This window comes from Rhinoderma darwinii, chromosome 2 (assembly GCF_050947455.1).
Source record: "Rhinoderma darwinii isolate aRhiDar2 chromosome 2, aRhiDar2.hap1, whole genome shotgun sequence".
Lineage (NCBI taxonomy): Eukaryota > Metazoa > Chordata > Amphibia > Anura > Rhinodermatidae > Rhinoderma > Rhinoderma darwinii.
Genome location: NC_134688.1, coordinates 429223661 through 429241469, shown reverse-complemented (window position 1 = coordinate 429241469; position 17809 = coordinate 429223661). Strand labels below are relative to the sequence as shown.

The 17809-nt window shown below is 40.4% G+C and overlaps 1 protein-coding gene across 1 annotated transcript in view; it reads left to right on the top strand.

Annotated features, from left to right (window-relative positions):
• Nucleotides 1-17809, top strand: part of LOC142741499 (uncharacterized) — a 163978-nt gene that overhangs the window by 91512 nt on the left and 54657 nt on the right. The window contains exons 2-3 of the mRNA XM_075850870.1: nt 12855-12993; nt 14407-14549. Coding sequence (XP_075706985.1) covers nt 12903-12993; nt 14407-14549 — 234 coding nt within the window. The 5' untranslated portion in view covers nt 12855-12902. The remainder of the gene's footprint in view (nt 1-12854; nt 12994-14406; nt 14550-17809) is intronic.

Here is a 17809-nt window from a genome sequence, read left to right as displayed (position 1 = left end):
AAGCGCCTGCACATGCCGGTACGGCTGAAATTACGGGGATGTTTTCAGGCTGAAACATCCCCGTAATTTCAGCCGTAACGGACGCCCTCGTGTGAACATACCCTTATTCATTGACTCCAATGAATAGCAGCGCTAATTACGGCCGTAATTGACGCGGCGTTCAAGCGCCTGCACATGCCGGTACGGCTGAAATTACGGGGATGTTTTCAGGCTGAAACATCCCCGTAATTTCAGCCGTAACGGACGCCCTCGTGTGAACATACCCTTAAAGTTAGATGAGAAAGCCAGCTTAAGTTTCTGCAGAGGAAGCCATACCGACAAAATTCAACTTGGGCGATGCAGTAACCTGGCCTATTATGTGGAACTGATTTTAATGCTGTTTTTCACCTTTGTACCAATAAATCTTGTAAGTGTATTTCATATATGCATATCAGAGTTCTATGTAGTAGATATATTGTACTATCTCTAAGTAAATCCTACAGATTTATCCTGTATAAAACAACATCATGGAAGGAATATGTGGGTAAAGATCTATGCTGTGTATTAAAGACAGTACACATAATATATTGTGTGGTATCTATATTTCTCTTTGCTTAAAGGGAATGTATCACCTATTTTTTTTTTATAATTAAAACCAGAAAGTGAAACTGGGGCAGCCATCTTGCCTAACCAGCGGTTAACAGCATTTAGAGATATGTTTTACAGCAGCCACATGGACCATAGGAAGTAATATTCTGGAGCTGACCAAATGACTTCTATGTGAGAGTGTTGTGGGCATGCTCTGTGACTTGTGCAGAGGTGATTGTGGGGGAAAACATAGGAGGGGAACTGTGTTCATCACCTATTGTGAATGCTGGATCCTGTGTTATTGATTATATATAGGTGTCAGTGTATTTCAGTCCTGCCTGTGATAATAATGAGATTACTGCTGAGACGAGATCTCTACAGAACAGGAAGTGTCAGTGTATGATGAGGCTCAGTGGCCAGAGTGAAATTTGCAAGTATTTAAGATTAATTTTCTATTATAATGACATAGAAAATAAAAAAAAATCACCAACATTTTTTAAAACCTGATTTAAACAATAAGTCATTTTCTAATGACACATCCCCTTTAAATACCCAGATTGATTGGTGTAGCGCAGAGTTTTATTCTATTTACCTCAATTTTAATGAATTATGGAATTACACAGGTGTTCCTGCTCTCTACAGAAGGTGGATAGTGTCTGTGGATTTGAAAAAAAAAAGTTTTAAAACCTCATCATACCCTTTTTGTTGTGAAAGTCTTCCAGATTTCTGCCACGGATTTCAATCATTAGGCCGGGTTCCCATGTTGCGTAAACGCGGTGGAATTTCTGCAATGGAATTCTGTGCATAAATTCCGCAGTATTTACAGTAGCAGCAAATTGGATGAGATTCTGAAAATCTCATGGAATAAAAATACAGCGAAAACGTTAATAAATTGACCTGCGGTGCGGAATTAAAATCTGCAGCATGTCAATTTATGCTACGTTTTCGTTGCTTTTCTTTTTTTTGTAAATTCTTTACTTTTTGTATTAAAGTGTTTCGGGGGGGGGGCACAGAATTCCATTGCAGAAATTCTGCCGCGTTTACGCAACAGAAAGGCAAAAATGGGATGGGTGAGATAATAACACATTAACAAGTCATGTTCAACATATTCACCCTAGGAGAACTAGCTGACTAATACAAATAATCGGTAACTATCTAAATAGAATTTTTTTTTTCCTTTTTGTAGTTGAAGAACAGATATATCGAGTTATTCTTGCACAGGGTCTTGGTAAGGTATCTTCTTGTTGGCCTGGTGTGAAAACTATAGTTTCTTATGACATGGTGTTATTTTGTTGGGTTTTTGGTAAGTATGGTTCTATGTCTTTTGAGCCATAAAATGTAGACCAGTCATTCCAGATGCTCATATATTTATCGTATTGTAGGTTCCTAGACCATTTGTTCTTTTCATAGGATTGGATGAGATTGATCTCTTTTAACCATTCCAGAATTGTAGGAGGATTTGTATCTTTCCAGTGTCTAGCTATTAGAGTTTTTGCTGCGTTGAAAAGGTGTGGTATAGTGGAATTTGAGTTAATATATTGATAAGTAATATCTAGGTTGAGTAATACCAGTTCTGGTGTAAGAGTGATAGTGTTTCCAATATATTTATTTAAGATTGATTCAATGGTTTGCCAAAAGCAGGAGATACCACAGCATTTAAACCATATATGTAACATGGTACCCTTTTCTTTATTGCATCTCCAGCATGTAGGTGATTGATTCTGGTCTATTTTATTTAATATTTCTGGGGTTTTGTAAAGGATCTGCCAGGCACAGCTTCTGTGTCAACGCCCATAGGTAATCAGTCTGCACCTGCTTCTATGTCTGTGAGACTGACTCCATCTTCCACCACTCAGGATGGCAGGCTTAGGAGTGGGAGAGCCTATCACAGCCTGGCCAGACGGAGCTAGCTCCCGCCCTCTGTCTATTTATACCTGCCTTTCCTGTTCCTCCTTGCTTGTGATTCTTCTCGTTTGGTTTCCTGGCCCTGCTGCAGCTTCTGAACTATTTGACCCTGCTTCATACTGACCCTGGCTTACTAACTACTCTCCTGCTCTGCGTTTGGTACCTCGTACACTCCTGGTTTGACTCGGCTCGTTCACCACTCTTGTTGCTCACGGTGTTGCCGTGGGCAACTGCCACATTTCCCTTAGCCTTGTGTACCCTTGTCTGTTTGTCTGTCGTGCACTTACTGAGCGTAGGGACCGTCGCCCAGTTGTACCCCGTCGCCTAGGGCGGGTCGTTGCAAGTAGGCAGGGACTGAGTGGCGGGTAGATTAGGGCTCACCTGTCTGTTTCCCTACCCCCATCATTACAGGTTTTATACCATCTTGTTATGATTTTATAATTGAGTTCCTGGATTCTTGTAGAGACTGAGTACGAATGGGAATTCCTAAGAATCATTTTAGATTGTTCCGATGTAAAGGAGGTGTTCAGGTCATTTTCCCACTTCAATAAATATGATGGGAATGCCTGTGGGGCTATAAGATATTTATATAGTTTCGCTATTTGGCCTTTGACTGGTCTATTTTGAGATTTTATAAGACTAATTAGATTCCTCTGATTTAAGTCAGTGATGTCCGGAAGGAAGGGTTTGATGGATCCCAGTATGATCTCCATTTCCTGAGAGGTTAAGTTTAAGCCTTCCAGAATAGGTATCGACTTCAGAGCTGAAATGATATTATTGTTTGCAATAAGATGTCTAACCGGTAGTTTCGCTAAGCCTTTATCTCTGGTTAGTCTTTGTTTTAGAGATCTGAATCTGTTCGGTATGAGGAATGAAAAGGGTGTAGCCTCACAGATCTTTGGTATGAGATTATATATTTTATTGAGTCTATGCCAGACGTGTTATTAGTCAGGGTATTTACAACTGATTTGTATTGGAATTTATTATATGGGGTGGTCCAGATGTAGTTCTCCAAGTTTTTATCCAACATGGACATTTCAATGTCCGACCATAATTTCCGACCGGGATACACATAACATTCGAGTATTCTGTTTAAATGTACAGAATCTCTGTATTTCTCAAAATCTGGTAGCCCTATGCCTCCTGAGTTCTTAGAACGTGTTAAAGTGTTATGTTTTACCCTATGACCTTTAGTTTTCCAGATAAATTTAGATGTTATTTTCTTGAGAGTAGTGAAAAAGAATTGTGGCAAACTAATCGGGAGTGTTTGGAGGAGGTACAGGACTCTTGGCAGAATTATCATTTTAATAATATTAGATCTTCCAAACCACGATATTTGTATAGAATTCCAGGAATTAAGATCTTTCTCTATCTTCTCCAACAGTGATTTAAAGTTTAGGTCATAAAGTTTTGAAAAATTTGGGTTTATTTGTATTCCAAGATATTTGATACTGGTAGAGTTGTTTTTAAAGGGGGATAGTTTTAATAAAGAATTCCAGGTCTTTGTATTAATATTTATGTTAAGGAGTTCTGATTTTGAATTATTAATTTTGAAATTGGATATTGAGCTAAAGATTTTGAACTCATTGATCAGATTCTTGAGCGACTTTTGAGGGTTTGACAGAATAAGGAGCATGTCGTCTGCAAATGTGGCTGTTTTATGTTCGATTTTATTGCATGAAATGCCGTTAATATTTGGGTTGTCTCTAATTTTTTGGGCAAGAACTTCCATTGTTAGGACAAAGAGTAGCGGGGATAGAGGACAGCCTTGTCTTGTGCCATTCCTAATTTCGAACGATGAGGATAACTCGCCGTTGATCTTGATTTTGGCAGAAGAATTTATATATAGAGCCAGTATTTTATCTAGTATGAAGTCAGGAAAGCCAAACTTTATAAGAGTTCATTTTAGAAATTGCCAGTCTACCCTATCAAACGCTTTTTCTGCATCGGTCGCCAGGAGGGCTATAGGGATATTGTGCCTTTGTGCATATTGAATAATGTTGAGTATTCTCATTGTATTATCTTTTGTTTCTCTATTAGGAATAAAACCCGCTTGTTCGGGGTTTATAAGTGACGGTAGTAATGGCTGTATTCTGTTTGCGATTACTTTAGCATATATTTTGACATCATTATTTATTAGTGATATTGGCCTATAGTTGCTACAAACTGTAGGATCTTTACCCTCCTTAGGGATCAGGGTTAAGTGGGCCATCATAGATTCTTTCCGAAATCGGTTGGCCGAGTTGGTGTTATTCAGGTAATGGGTAAGGTATGGGGTCAGAATGTCCTTAAAGAGACTCTGTCACCACATTATAAGTGCCCTATCTCCTACATAAGGAGATGGGCACTGTAATGTAGGTGACAGTAATAATTTTTATTTAAAAAAACTATCTTTTTTCACAACGTTAGGAGCAATTTTAGTTTATGCTAATGAGCTTTCTTAATGCCCAAGTGGGCGTACTTTTACTTTCGACCAAGTAGGCATTGTACAGAGGAGTGCATGACGCTGACCAATCAGCATCATGCACTACTCTCCATTCATTTACACTGCACTAGCGATATAGTTATATCACTATGTGCAGCTACATACACAAGCCCTAACATTACTACAGTGTCCTGATAATGAATACACATGACCATCCAGCCCGGACGTCATGTGTATTCAGAATCCTGACACTTCTGAATCTTTTCTGTGAGATTCCAGCAACGGATACGAAATCTCGCGAGATTACGAGGTAAACGAGATTTCGTATCCGTTGCTGTAAATCTCACAGAAAAGAGTCAGAAGTGTCAGGATTCTGAGTACACATGACGTCCAGGCTGGATGGTCATGTGTATTCATTATCAGGACACTGTAGTAATGTTAGGGCTTGTGTATGTAGCTGCACATAGTGATATAACTATATCGCTAGTGCAGTGTAAATGAATGGAGAGGAGTGCATGATGCTTATTGGTCAGCGTCATGCACTCCTCTGTACAACGCCCACTTGGTCGAAAGTAAAAGTACGCCCACTTGGGCATTAAGAAAGCTCATTAGCATAAACCAAAATCGCTCCTAACGTTGTGAAAAAAGATAGTTTTTTTAAATAAAAAGCATTACTGTCACCTACATTACAGCGCCGATCTCCTTATGTAGGAGACAGGGCACTTATAATGTGGTGACAGAGTCTCTTTAAATTCTTTATAGTAGATGGCTGAAAATCCGTCTGGGCCTGGGCTCTTTCCTTTTGGGCTTTTCATAATTGTTTCTTCAATTTCCTGGGATAAAAAAGGGGCATTAAGTATAGTTTTTTTGAGGGTCAGAAATCTTGGGTAGTTCAACTCCATCCAATACTTTATTTATTTTTTCTGTCTTATCTTGATAAGATTGCTTATTGGTCTCTAAATTGTAAAGTTCTTCGTAATACGCGTTAAAAACTTTAGCTATGTCTTCTGTTGTATGTTTGAGGGCATTTGCTTTATCCTTTATTTTTGGGATGTAAGTTGTTATGTCATGTTTTTTAACCAGGAAGGCAAGTTTTTTGCCGCATTTGTCAGAGTGAATATACGAAGTAAACTTAGCATAATATAGGAACTTTTCCATGTTGAGATTCAATAGATCCTTAACCCCTTCCCGCTCCTTGACGTACTATTACGTCATGGCAGCTGTATCGTTCGCGCTCCATGCCGTAATAGTACGTCTCGGGAGTAACGGCCGTTTCGGCCGTCCTCCCGACACATACAGGAGCTGTGACGCTGCTGTCTTGTTCAGCAGCTGTCACAGCTCCTACAGCGGGGACCGATCGCTGTGTCCCCGCTGATTAACCCCTTAAAAGCCGCGTTCTATAGAGATCGCGGCTTTTTAGGGGTTAAGCTGCCATCGCCGGCCTGCTACGCGATAGCGGCCGGCGATGGTGACTATGGCAACCGGACACCAAACAATGGCGTCCGGCTATGCCATAGACGGAAGCCTAGTGGGTCCTGACAACGTCAGGACCCACTATGCTTGCTGTCAGTGAGTAGCTGACAGTTCTAATACACTGCACTACGCATGTAGTGCAGTGTATTAGAATAGCGATCAGGGCCTCCTGCCCTCATGTCCCCTAGTGGGACAAAGTAATAAAGTAAAAAAAAAGTTAAAAAAAGATGTGTAAAAATAAGAAAATAAAAGTTTTAAAAGTAATAAAAGTAAAAGTCCCACTTTTTCCCTTATCAGGCCTTTATTATTAATAAAAATATATAAACAAACAAATAAACTATACATAATTGGTATCGCCGCGTCTGTAACGGCCTGAACTACAAAAATATTTTGTTATTTATCCCGCACGGTGAACGCCGTAAAAAAAAATATTAATAAACCGTACCACAATCACAATTGTTTGGTCACTTCACCTCCCAAAAAATGGAATAAAAAGAGATCAAAAAGTCGCATGTACCGAAAAATGGTACTGATGGAAAATACAGTTCGTTACGCAAAAAATAAGTCCTCGCACGGCTTTATTGATTGAAAAATAAAAACGTTATGGCTCTTAGAATAAGGTAACACAAAAAGTGAATGATTGTTTACAAAACGTACTTTATTGTGCAAACGCCATAAGACATAAAAAAAAACTATAAACATCTGGTATCGCCGTAATCGTATCGCCCCGCAGAATAAAGTTAATATATCATTTATAGCGCACGGTGAATGCTGTAAAAAAAAAAGTATACAAAAACAATAGTACAATTGCTGTTTTTTAGGCACCACGCCACCTAAAAATGGAATAAAAACTGATCAAAAAGCCGCATGCACCCCATGAAAACTACAATGGATTCCTCAAGGGGTCTAGTTTCCAAATTGGGGTCACTTTTGGGGGGTTTCCAATGTTTTGGCACCACAAGACCTCTTCAAACCGGACATGGTGCCTAATAAAAACGAGGGCTCAAAATCCGCTAGGTGCTCCTTTGCTTCGGAGGCCGGTGCTTCAGTCCATTACCGCCCGAGGGCCACATGTGGGATATTTCTCTAAACTGCAGAATCTGGGCAATAAGTATTGAGTTGCGTTTCTCTGATAAATCCTTTTGTGTTATAAAAAAAATGGTATAAAAAGAGTAAATGTCACCTCTACTTTGCTCTAAATTTCTGTGAAACACCTAAAGGGTTCATAAACTTTCTAAATGCTGTTGTGAATACTTTGAGGGGTCTAGTTTCTAAAATGGGGTGTTTGATAGGGGTTTCTAATATATGGGCCCCTCAAAGCAACTTCAGAAATGAACTGGAACCTAAAAAAATAAATAAATGAGGCAATACTTCGCTTCTTACATTATACTGATAATGAGCCGTGCCCACTCCGAGATGACCCCAGTTTTGACCGTTTGTATAAACGGAGACCCCTATTAGACCGTTCCAGTGCCCGGTTTTCCCAAGCATACACCCCCGAGAAGTGTTTTTCTATTGATGAGTCCCTGGTACATTTTAAAGGGAGGGTTCAATTCCGCCAGTACCTGCCAGGTAAGAGGGCAAGGTATGGCGTGAAGATGTATAAGCTGCGAGAGTGCATCAGGGTATACCTACAGGTTTAGGATATATGAAGGAAAGGCCACCCCCAAACCAGACTGCATCCTGGACTACAATAGGTACATGGGAGGGATGGACTTGTCAAATCAAGTCCTGAAGCCCTACAGCGCCATGCGGTGAGGTATAAGAAGCTGGCCGGGCACATCATACAGATGGCTTTGTACAATGCGTATGTGCTACGTCGATGTGCAGGCCAGAGGGGAACTTTCCTGGAATTTCAAGATCTAATCTTTAGGGACCAGGAAGGGGGGGCGCATCGTACCAGGGCAACACTTTCCAGGAGAAGGTCCCCAAACCGGTGGAAAGGGAAAGAGTCAAAAGAGGTGCAGAGTCTGCTATAAGAGGGGGATAAGGAAGAACACAATATACCAATGTGACACGTGTCCCGAAAAACCAGGGCTCTGTATAAAAGATTGTTTTAAAATGTATCATACATCCCTTGATTTTTAATTTACCCTGATGCACTCCGCACAGCTTACCCCCCTCATCTTTCCCTTCTGAGCCCTGCCGTATGCCCAGGCAGCTGATAACAGCCACATGTAGGGTATTGTCGTACCCAGGAGAACCCACATTACAATTTAAGGGGTGTATATCTCCGGTGGCGCATGCTGGGCACACTATATTGGACACTGAAATGGCATATACATATATAAAATTGCAAATCTCACACTGCACCATCTGCTGCGCATTATCTTTTACACAGTACCTGTGGGGTCAAAATGCTCACTACACCTCTAGATGAATGTCTTAAGGGGTGTAGTTTTTAAAATGGGGTCACTTCTCGGGGGTTTCAACTGTACTGGTACCTCAGGGGCTTCTGCACACATGACTTAGCACCAGAAAAGCTCCAGTAGGCCAAATGGTGGTCCTTTCCTTCTGAGCCCTCCCATGGGCCCAAAGGGCAGTTTATCACCACAAATGGGGTATTGCCGCACTAAGGACAAATTGGGCAACAAAATGGGGTATGTTGTTCCTTGTGAAAATAAGAAATTTTGATCAAAAATGACATCTTATTGGAAAAAATATCATTTTTTTCATTTCACAGCCCAATTCAAATAGGTGCTGTGAAAAAACTGTGCGGTCAAAATGATAACAAAAACCATAAATGAATTCCTTGAGGGGTGTAGTTTCCAAAATGGGGTCACTTCTGGTGGGTTTCCATTGCTTTGATACCTCTGGGGCTCTGCAAATGCAACATGGCACCCGAAAACCAATCCAGCAAAATCTGGACTCCAACAAACACATAGCGCTCCTTTCCGTCTGAGCCCTCCCATGGGCCCAAACGGCAGTTTATCACCACAAATGGGGTATTGCCGCACTAAGGACAAATTGGGCAACAAAATGGGGTATGTTGTTCCCTGTGAAAATAAGAAATTTTGATCAAAAATGACATCTTATTGGAAAAAATATAATTTTTTTCATTTCACAGCCCAATTCAAATAGGTGCTGTGAAAAACCTGTGCGGTCAAAATGATAACAAAAACCATAAATGAATTCCTTGAGGGGTGTAGTTTCCAAAATGGGGTCACTTCTGGTGGGTTTCCATTGCTTTGATACCTCTGGGGCTCTGCAAATGCGACATGGCACCCGAAAACCAATCCAGCAAAATCTGGACTCCAACAAACACATAGCGCTCCTTTCCTTCTGAGCCCTCCCATGGGCCCAAACGGCAGTTTATCACCACAAATGGGGTATTGCCGCACTAAGGACAAATTGGGCAACAAAATGGGGTATGTTGTTCCCTGTGAAAATAAGAAAATTTGATCAAAAATGACATTTTATTGGAAAAAATATCATTTTTTTCATTTCACAGCCCAATTCAAATAGGTGCTGTGAAAAAACTGTGCGGTCAAAATGATAACAAAAACCATAAATGAATTCCTTGAGGGGTGTAATTTCCAAAATGGGGTCACTTCTGGTGGGTTTCCATTGTTTTGATACCTCAACGCCTCTTCAAACCTGGCATGCTGCCTAAAATATATTCTAATAAAAAAGAGGCCTCAAAATGCACTAGGTGCTTCTTTGCTTCTAGGGCTTGTGTTTTAGTCCACGAGCGCAGTAGGGCCACATGTGGGACATTTCTAAAAACTGCAGAATCTGGACAATACATATTTAGTAGTGTTTCTCTGGTAAAACCTTCTCTGTTACTAAAAAAAAATTGAATAAAATTGAAATTCAGCAGAAAAAATGAAATTTGCAAATTTAATTTCCACTTTGCTTTAATTCCTGTGAAATGCCTGAAGGGTTAAAAAACTTTCTATATGCTGTTTTGAATACTTTGAGGGGTCTAGTTTTTAAAATGGGGTGTTTTATGGGGGTTTCTAACACATAGTCCCCTCAAATCCACTTCAGAACTGAACTGGCACCTTCAAAAAAAGGCTTTTGAAATTTTCTTAAGAATATGAGAAATTGCTGTTTATGTTCTAAGCCTTGTAACGTCCAAGAAAAATAAAAGAATGTTCAAAAAACGATGCCAATCAAAAGTAGACATATGGGAAATGTGAACTAGTAACTATTTTGGGTGGTATAACCGTCTGTTTTTCAAGCAGATGCATTTAAATTCTGAAAAATGCTATTTTTTGTAAATTTTCTCTAAATTTTGCAATTTTTCACAAATAAAGACTGAATATATCGACCAAATTTTACCACGAACATGAAGCCCAAAGTGTCACGAGAAAACAATCTCAGAATCGCTTGGATAGGTTTAAGCATTCCGACGTTATTACCACATAAAGTGAAATATGTCAGATTTGAAAAATGGGCTCTGAGCCTTAAGGCCCAAACTAGGCTGCGTCCTTAAGGGGTTAAGTTCCGATCTCAATCTGAATAAGTCTTTTCCAGTCATAAGACAGAGAGTTTTTTTTTATGTATCTGCTCTAGTTTTTGGATCTTTACTAACAAATCGTTCTTCTCTTTATCTTTTTCTCTTTTTTTCCTGGAACCTAGTTCAATCAAACATCCCCTGATGACCGCTTTGTGGGTTTCCCATATGTTAGCATTACAGAGGCCATCGGGGCAGTTCTCGTTGAAGAAGTGTTTTAAACAATCTGAAATATATGCTTTGTCTTCTTTATGCTTCAAAAGGCTTTCATTAAATTTCCAATTAAATGTCCGTCTTACATTAGGGTTCAATTCCAATGAGAGAAAATGGGGAGCATGATCTGAGTGGGTTATCAGACCGTAGCTTGTTTTTTTTATCAAACCAAGCATGGCGTGTGGTACTAGTATGTAGTCGATTCTAGAGTATTTTTTATGAACTGGTGAGAAGAAGGAGAACTCCTTAGTAGACAGATATTTTATTCCCCATGCGTCAATTAGTTGTGTGTCTGCTAATAATTTTTTGATAAGCTTGAGTTGTTTGTATGTTATCGCCGAAGAACTATTAGAAGTATCTAACGATGGTTGTAGTGGTAGATTGAAATCCCCTCCTAATATTAGCAATCCTTCTTTGAAATAATCTAAGGTCTCGAGTATAGATCTAATGAACTTAACTTGACCTACATTTGGGGAGTAAATATTTGCGAAAGTAAATATTTTATGAAAGATAGTGCCCTTGATCAATACGAATCTTCCCTCTGGGTCTATCTTGGTTTCTTTTAGCTTAAATTGAGTTTTTTTGTTAATAACTATGGAGACTCCTTTATTTCTCTTGAGAGGAGATGATGAGTTAAACCATTGAGTGAAGGTTTTGTTTTTTGTAAGGGGGGTGTAGGACTTTTTAAAGTGGGTTTCTTGGAAGAATATAACATCTGCTTTCCTTTTTTCTAGAAATTGTAGAATTTGTAGTTTCTTATGAGGGATATTGATACCTTTTACATTATACGTAGCGATATTCAATTCAACCATAATCTAAGTGGAAAGATGTAGAGGCTAAATTTTGTATAGTCAGCATGGTCATATTGCGGTACAATGTGTAGGGAGATTTAATGGGGATGGGAGAGGGCAATACTAGAGAGTAGGGAAGAGAAAAAAGAAGAGAACATGTTTCAAAAGTGAAAACAATTATTGTTTTATGCAGCTGGAAGGAAACAGAGGGGTCTCCTCTTTCCATACCAGAGTAATTTGCAATAAAAATTACCATTCTTGGGGGGTGTCAGGCCTCAGTTATAGTAGTGGAGGCTCACACTTCTGGGACTCCCCCCAGCAAAACCTTAGTTTCATTGCTTTTCTGTTGCGGGTTTTCCTCATTGAATTCAATGGGGGTGCAAAACCTGCAACAGAAAGCCAAGTGTCGCAACTAAGAAAAAAAATAACTATATAATTCTTGCCCAGAACTTCCTGCTTCTTCCTCCAGTCCAGCCTCCTGGGATGATGTTTCATCCCATGTAACCTCTGCAGTCAATCACAGGTTGCAGTTATCACATGTGCTGTAGCATCATCCAGGGAGGCCCGACCGGACTGCAAAGGTGGGACACGTCACCCTGACAATGGCCTGGCTGGGTAAGTATGGGCGTTTCTTTAAAAAAAAAAAGTAAGCTGCTTACCACAGCGGAAATTCCGGCCGAAATACATTGTGGTGTGGTTTTTCAGACGGAATGTGCTGCGGTTTCCAGGTCGATACGCTGCATGGTTTTTACACAGCGTATTCGACCCATGTGAACCCGGCCTTACAATGCTAGAGGGTACAAACTGTGGACAAATGTGCAGCAAATTTTGCAGCATTATGTGCATGTGAACATGCCGTTATAAGAGCCATTCATACTGCACAATGTGTGCCACTCATCTTTATATTATGCAGTAAGAACTCGGTTTGGGTAGAGACACATTATACATTTAAATTGTAGGTTTTCAAATTTTTATTACTAACAGGATTTAATAGATTTCTTTTCTTTTCCTGCCTTGACAGGAGTGGAAGGAATTTACAGGTAAATTATATGATGCCGTGCAACAACAGATGACTGAGAATAACATCAACTTCTTCAATGACCTGTCAGAAACGGAAAAGATTTTTGTCCTGGAAAAAGCTGCCAAAGCTCTAAAGTCAGGTATTATGAATGGTTAGCTAATTATCATTAGCACTATAGACTAAGTCTCCCGTATGGCAGCACATGATATCCCCTGCTTCTATTCATAACATATGACAGATCCAAATGGTGACTGACGGACCTCATTGACTTACATGGGATCCATTAGGGTTTCATCTAACTTTCCGTTGTTTTGATGGAAAGAATGGCGCTGTATGTTGCACTATTCTTGCCATCAAAATTGACTGGAACCTCCATGGAGTCTCACAACACAAGTAAACAGGGTCTGTATAGATCCTGAGCATTTTATTGTATGTTTATGTATTTTATGCCCCCTTTATGGAATATGACTTAAGCAAAACTATTTTTTCTTAGTAATATTGTACACAAAATATTCCATCACTCCTTCCCTAGGCTACTTAATATAATTTGCCAAAATGCTTGACTGGAAGTTCTCCACAAGTTTGTCCTGCACCTAAAAACTGTAGTGTCACTAGATTTATCTAAACTATGCTAATTGTTGTCCAGCTACGCCAAGTGTTTTTTAATGACTATGCTATTTGTGGCTATAAAGGGGGTGTTACTCACCACTCCCGATTCCTTAAGAGAGTCCCTGCTGGCAGCTGCTGCCGACGGTTGCTCGGCAACCTGGCGCCTTCGTTGCTCCGACAATGGCTCCTGCCTTCTACCGTTGTCCTGGTGAATTGGAGGCTCCCATTTTTTGCTTGCTTGGCGCAGTCAGTTTATCAAGGCAACCGACACCCAAAGATTACATCAGGCCTTGGCGACCTATTTAAAGGGGACCTCAGCTGTAACATGTTGCCTGCTTATTAAGGTACTCACCGTTCCTGGCTCCTGTTTCTGTGCACTTGTCGCTGATCTTTGCTACTGACTCTGACCTTGTTCCCTACCTTGGCCTTATTCATAAATATGTTCCTCCTTAAGCGGTGAAGACCAGGGGATCCCTTAGTCTTTGCACCCCAATCTAGTCAGCACCAAACGGATTGTGGCCTTGCGAATCCACATATATTACTTGACTGTAACAAGTGGCCATATACATTAAATCACTGTCGGCCAACAGTTATTTCTTCTGACTCTGTCATAAACATGTACGGTTGGCTTGTGGGCTGATGCCAGACCCCTCTGTTGTTCCAGACTTCTCTGGCATCAGCTTATCTCCCATGGGAACAAAGGATTGGGCATGTTAAAATTCAGTTGGATGGCCCACATACACATTGGATAATCTGCAAACCTCCCTGAAATCAGCAGGTTTGCCTGAGCTTGTCTCATGTGTATGGGAACCTTTAGAAGTCAAGACTATTCTTGAGAAGTTGCGAACGCTAGCAGAAATGACTTTATACAGTATGTATCATGTGTGCTGATAATGTTACACACTATAAATGATAGTCATAGATGGAATTATCTCGCTTCCAGGTGCCATTTACAATGAACTATCAGTTCGTATCAGCTCCAGTTTGGAAGAAAATATACTCAGTTATGTTGTTCAGGAACAGCAAGATGGTAACATTCAAGGAAGTCAGTCAGATGTGGTGGCGTCACATATTCAGGATGGAGTGGTAGGTGAAATTTGTTCTTCTACTTAAAAAAACAAAACCAAAACCAAGGTAAAAGGTTTTTATCACATAAAAAATGAAGCCTCTGGCAATTCCTAGACGACCTGCACCATCCCCTATGATTATTTCATGATAGGAAATATGGTTACAGAGCGGAGGCGTGGATATAGGCTCATTGTCCCTGGTGCTCTTTAAGAGTAGAAGCAATAAAATTAAAGAGTAACTATGAACACTTTGGTATATAAAAAATAATGAAGCAACTATGCAAACAGTCTTGTTAAAAAATCTACTTTCTTGTGTCTACAGCTCCTATGTGTAGCGTCCACGGCCGCGGACCCTCGGGATTACTCACCCACCGAGGCCGAAGCCATGGATCTGCGAGTGCTGGTCCGCATCTCCTCCCCAGTAGAGGCCAGCACTCACTTCCGCTCCGTTCTGCTGTATCCCATAGGGAAAATAATCCAGGGTAATCATCAATTAACCCATGATCACCCTGGACTAGAAAAAGGGCTCTGCCCTTTTACTCATTGCCTGAGCGTTGTTGTGTTTACCCGTATTAGTCTTGCAAATGGTCACTTAGTGTTATCCTGTTCCCAGTGTTCCCATACCTGTATCCTGTATCCCGTGCTACCGTTGTACCTGTGCCTTAGATAGTTGGAGTCGTGTTGTACCATCGGCCACGCCTGCTGTGTTACTCCACGGCTGGTGTCTGTTGCCAAGGTCCCATCTGAGCATAGCCGTTACTACTGTCTGAACTGCTACAGGTACCTTTGTGCTTGGACTAGTGGCGTAACTATAGGGGTCGCGATGGTAGGAATTGCAAACAGGCCCCAAAGCTAGGGGGGCCCGCGTCCCCCCACACCAGGTCAATGAAAAGTTACTTTACTGTTACTATAGTAACTGACAGTACTTACCCCCTCTTTCCGGAGTGCAGCGGAGGTCCTGACGTCAAAGCGATGTGCACAGCGCATGACGTCACGACACTATGCGCTGCACACAACATCCCGACCCTGGATGGAGTGAGGACCTCAGCTGCGGTAAGTTTAATATTACTGTCTGAAGCTGATGATCCACTTTTAAGCCTACCGTGTGTTAGGCTTAGATACAAGGCCCCAGCAGAGAATAATCTTATAGTGTATACGATTACTGTCTACTGGACCCTGTATCTAAGCCTACCGTACGCTTAGATACAGGGTCCAACAAACAGTATAACACATGCACATGGGCCCTCTATATAAGGCCTGTTCACATCAGCGTTGCCCTTCCGTTGATGGGTTCCGTCTGAGGTTTCTGTCAGGTTAACCCATCAACGGAAAGGCAAACGTAAACCTTAGCTTCCGTTTCCCTCACCATTGATCTCAATGGTAAAGGAAAGGTTGCTAATGGTTTCCGTTGGTCACCGTTGTGACAGGGTTCTGTTGTTTTGACGGAATCAATAGCGCAGTCGACTGGAACCTTTGTAGTTGCATGCAGGTGTTTTGTGTTGATTAGCTGATTAGAGTGTGACGCAATGAGTCTACAATCTTCAACTTTAACCCAATATTAAAATTTTTTGAGAGACTACATTTTGGGTTTTCATTAACGGTTAGCCATAATCTTTAACATTAAAAGAAAAAAATGCTCGAAATAGATCACTTTGTGTGTATTCAATCTATATAATATATGAGTTTCACTTCTTGAATTGAATTACTGAAATAAATTAACTTTTTGATGATATTCTAATTCATTGAGGACTAGTATATGTCTCAGACTACAAACAACAGACTACAAACAAAGTCTATGTTGTCAGATCCTGCAATCATACTGCCATCCATTTCCTTATTTGTTGCTAATCAACAAAATGTATGTTCTTAAAAAGTAGAGGACAGATGGAACAGAGTATGATGACAGGATCAGACTACACAGGCTTTGTTTGTAGTCTGTTACTATGGACACACAAAACAATAAGACATTTTTAACTAAGACTATTTGAAAACATAGTTAATTTTTAATTTTAAATGCATTGAAAGTCAAGTATTATAGTATTAAAGAGAACCTTTCACCTGCCCATACATGTAGCTGAGTGCACTATGTAATAGACAGGGATTCACAAACACTCTCACTTTACATTTTGTGCGCTATGATTTGCAACTTTTAAGGCATAGTTTATGGAAAAAACTGTCATGAACTGATTAATAAATGTGGGCTACAGACCTTGGTATAAATATAAATTACGTCATTTTAGCCCGTGTGAAAGTTAATTGCACTGATATACAGTGGATATAAAAAGTCTACACACCCCTGTTAAAATGCCAGGTTTTTGTCATGCCCAAAAATCAGTACAAGATGAATCACTTCAGAACTTTTCCACCTTTAATGTGACCCATAATTTGTACAATTCCATTGAAAAACAAACTGAAATCATTTAGAGGGGAAAAATAAAAATAACAAAACTACAATGTGTTTGCAAAAGTGTGAACACCCTCTTATAATTGGGGATGTAGTTGTGTTCAGAATTAGTCAAACACACTTAAACTCATGTTAAATAGTACTCAGTACACAGCTGCCATTATTTCAAGTGATTCTGAGTAACCCCATATAAAAGCCATGGTCCGTAAAGAGCTTACAACAGATCAAAGGGATCTGACTGTTGAAAGGCATCAGTCAGGAGAAGGGTACCAAAGAATTTCCAAGGCATTAGATATACCATGGCACACAGAAAACGATAATCAAGAAGTGGATTACATTTGACACAACAGAGACATTACCAAGAACTGGACGTCCCTCAAAACTTGATGAAAAGACAAGATGAAAATAGGCTACCAAGAGGACTATAGCAACATTAAAGGAGCTGCAGGACCTTTCGGCAGGTACTGGTTGTGTAGTGCATGTGACAACAATCTACCATATTCTTCATATGTCTGGGCTGCGGGGTAGGGTGGCAAGATGTAAGCCTTTACTAACAAAAAAAAACATCCAAGCCGGCTATGTTTTGCAAAGACCAACATCAAGTCTGCCATCAAGCATGTGGGATACTTGTCCGCATCTGATGAGACCAAGGTTGAAATTTTTGGCCATAATTCCAAAAGGTATGTTTGGCGCAGAGCCAACACTGCACATCACCAAAAGAACACCATCCCCACAGTGAAGCATGGTAGAGGCAGCATTATGCTTTGTGGCTGTTTTTCTGCAGCTGGAACTGGGGCTTTAGTGAAGGTGGAGGGAGTTATGAACTGTTCCAAATATCAGGCAATATTGGCACAAAACCTGCAGGCCTCTGCTAA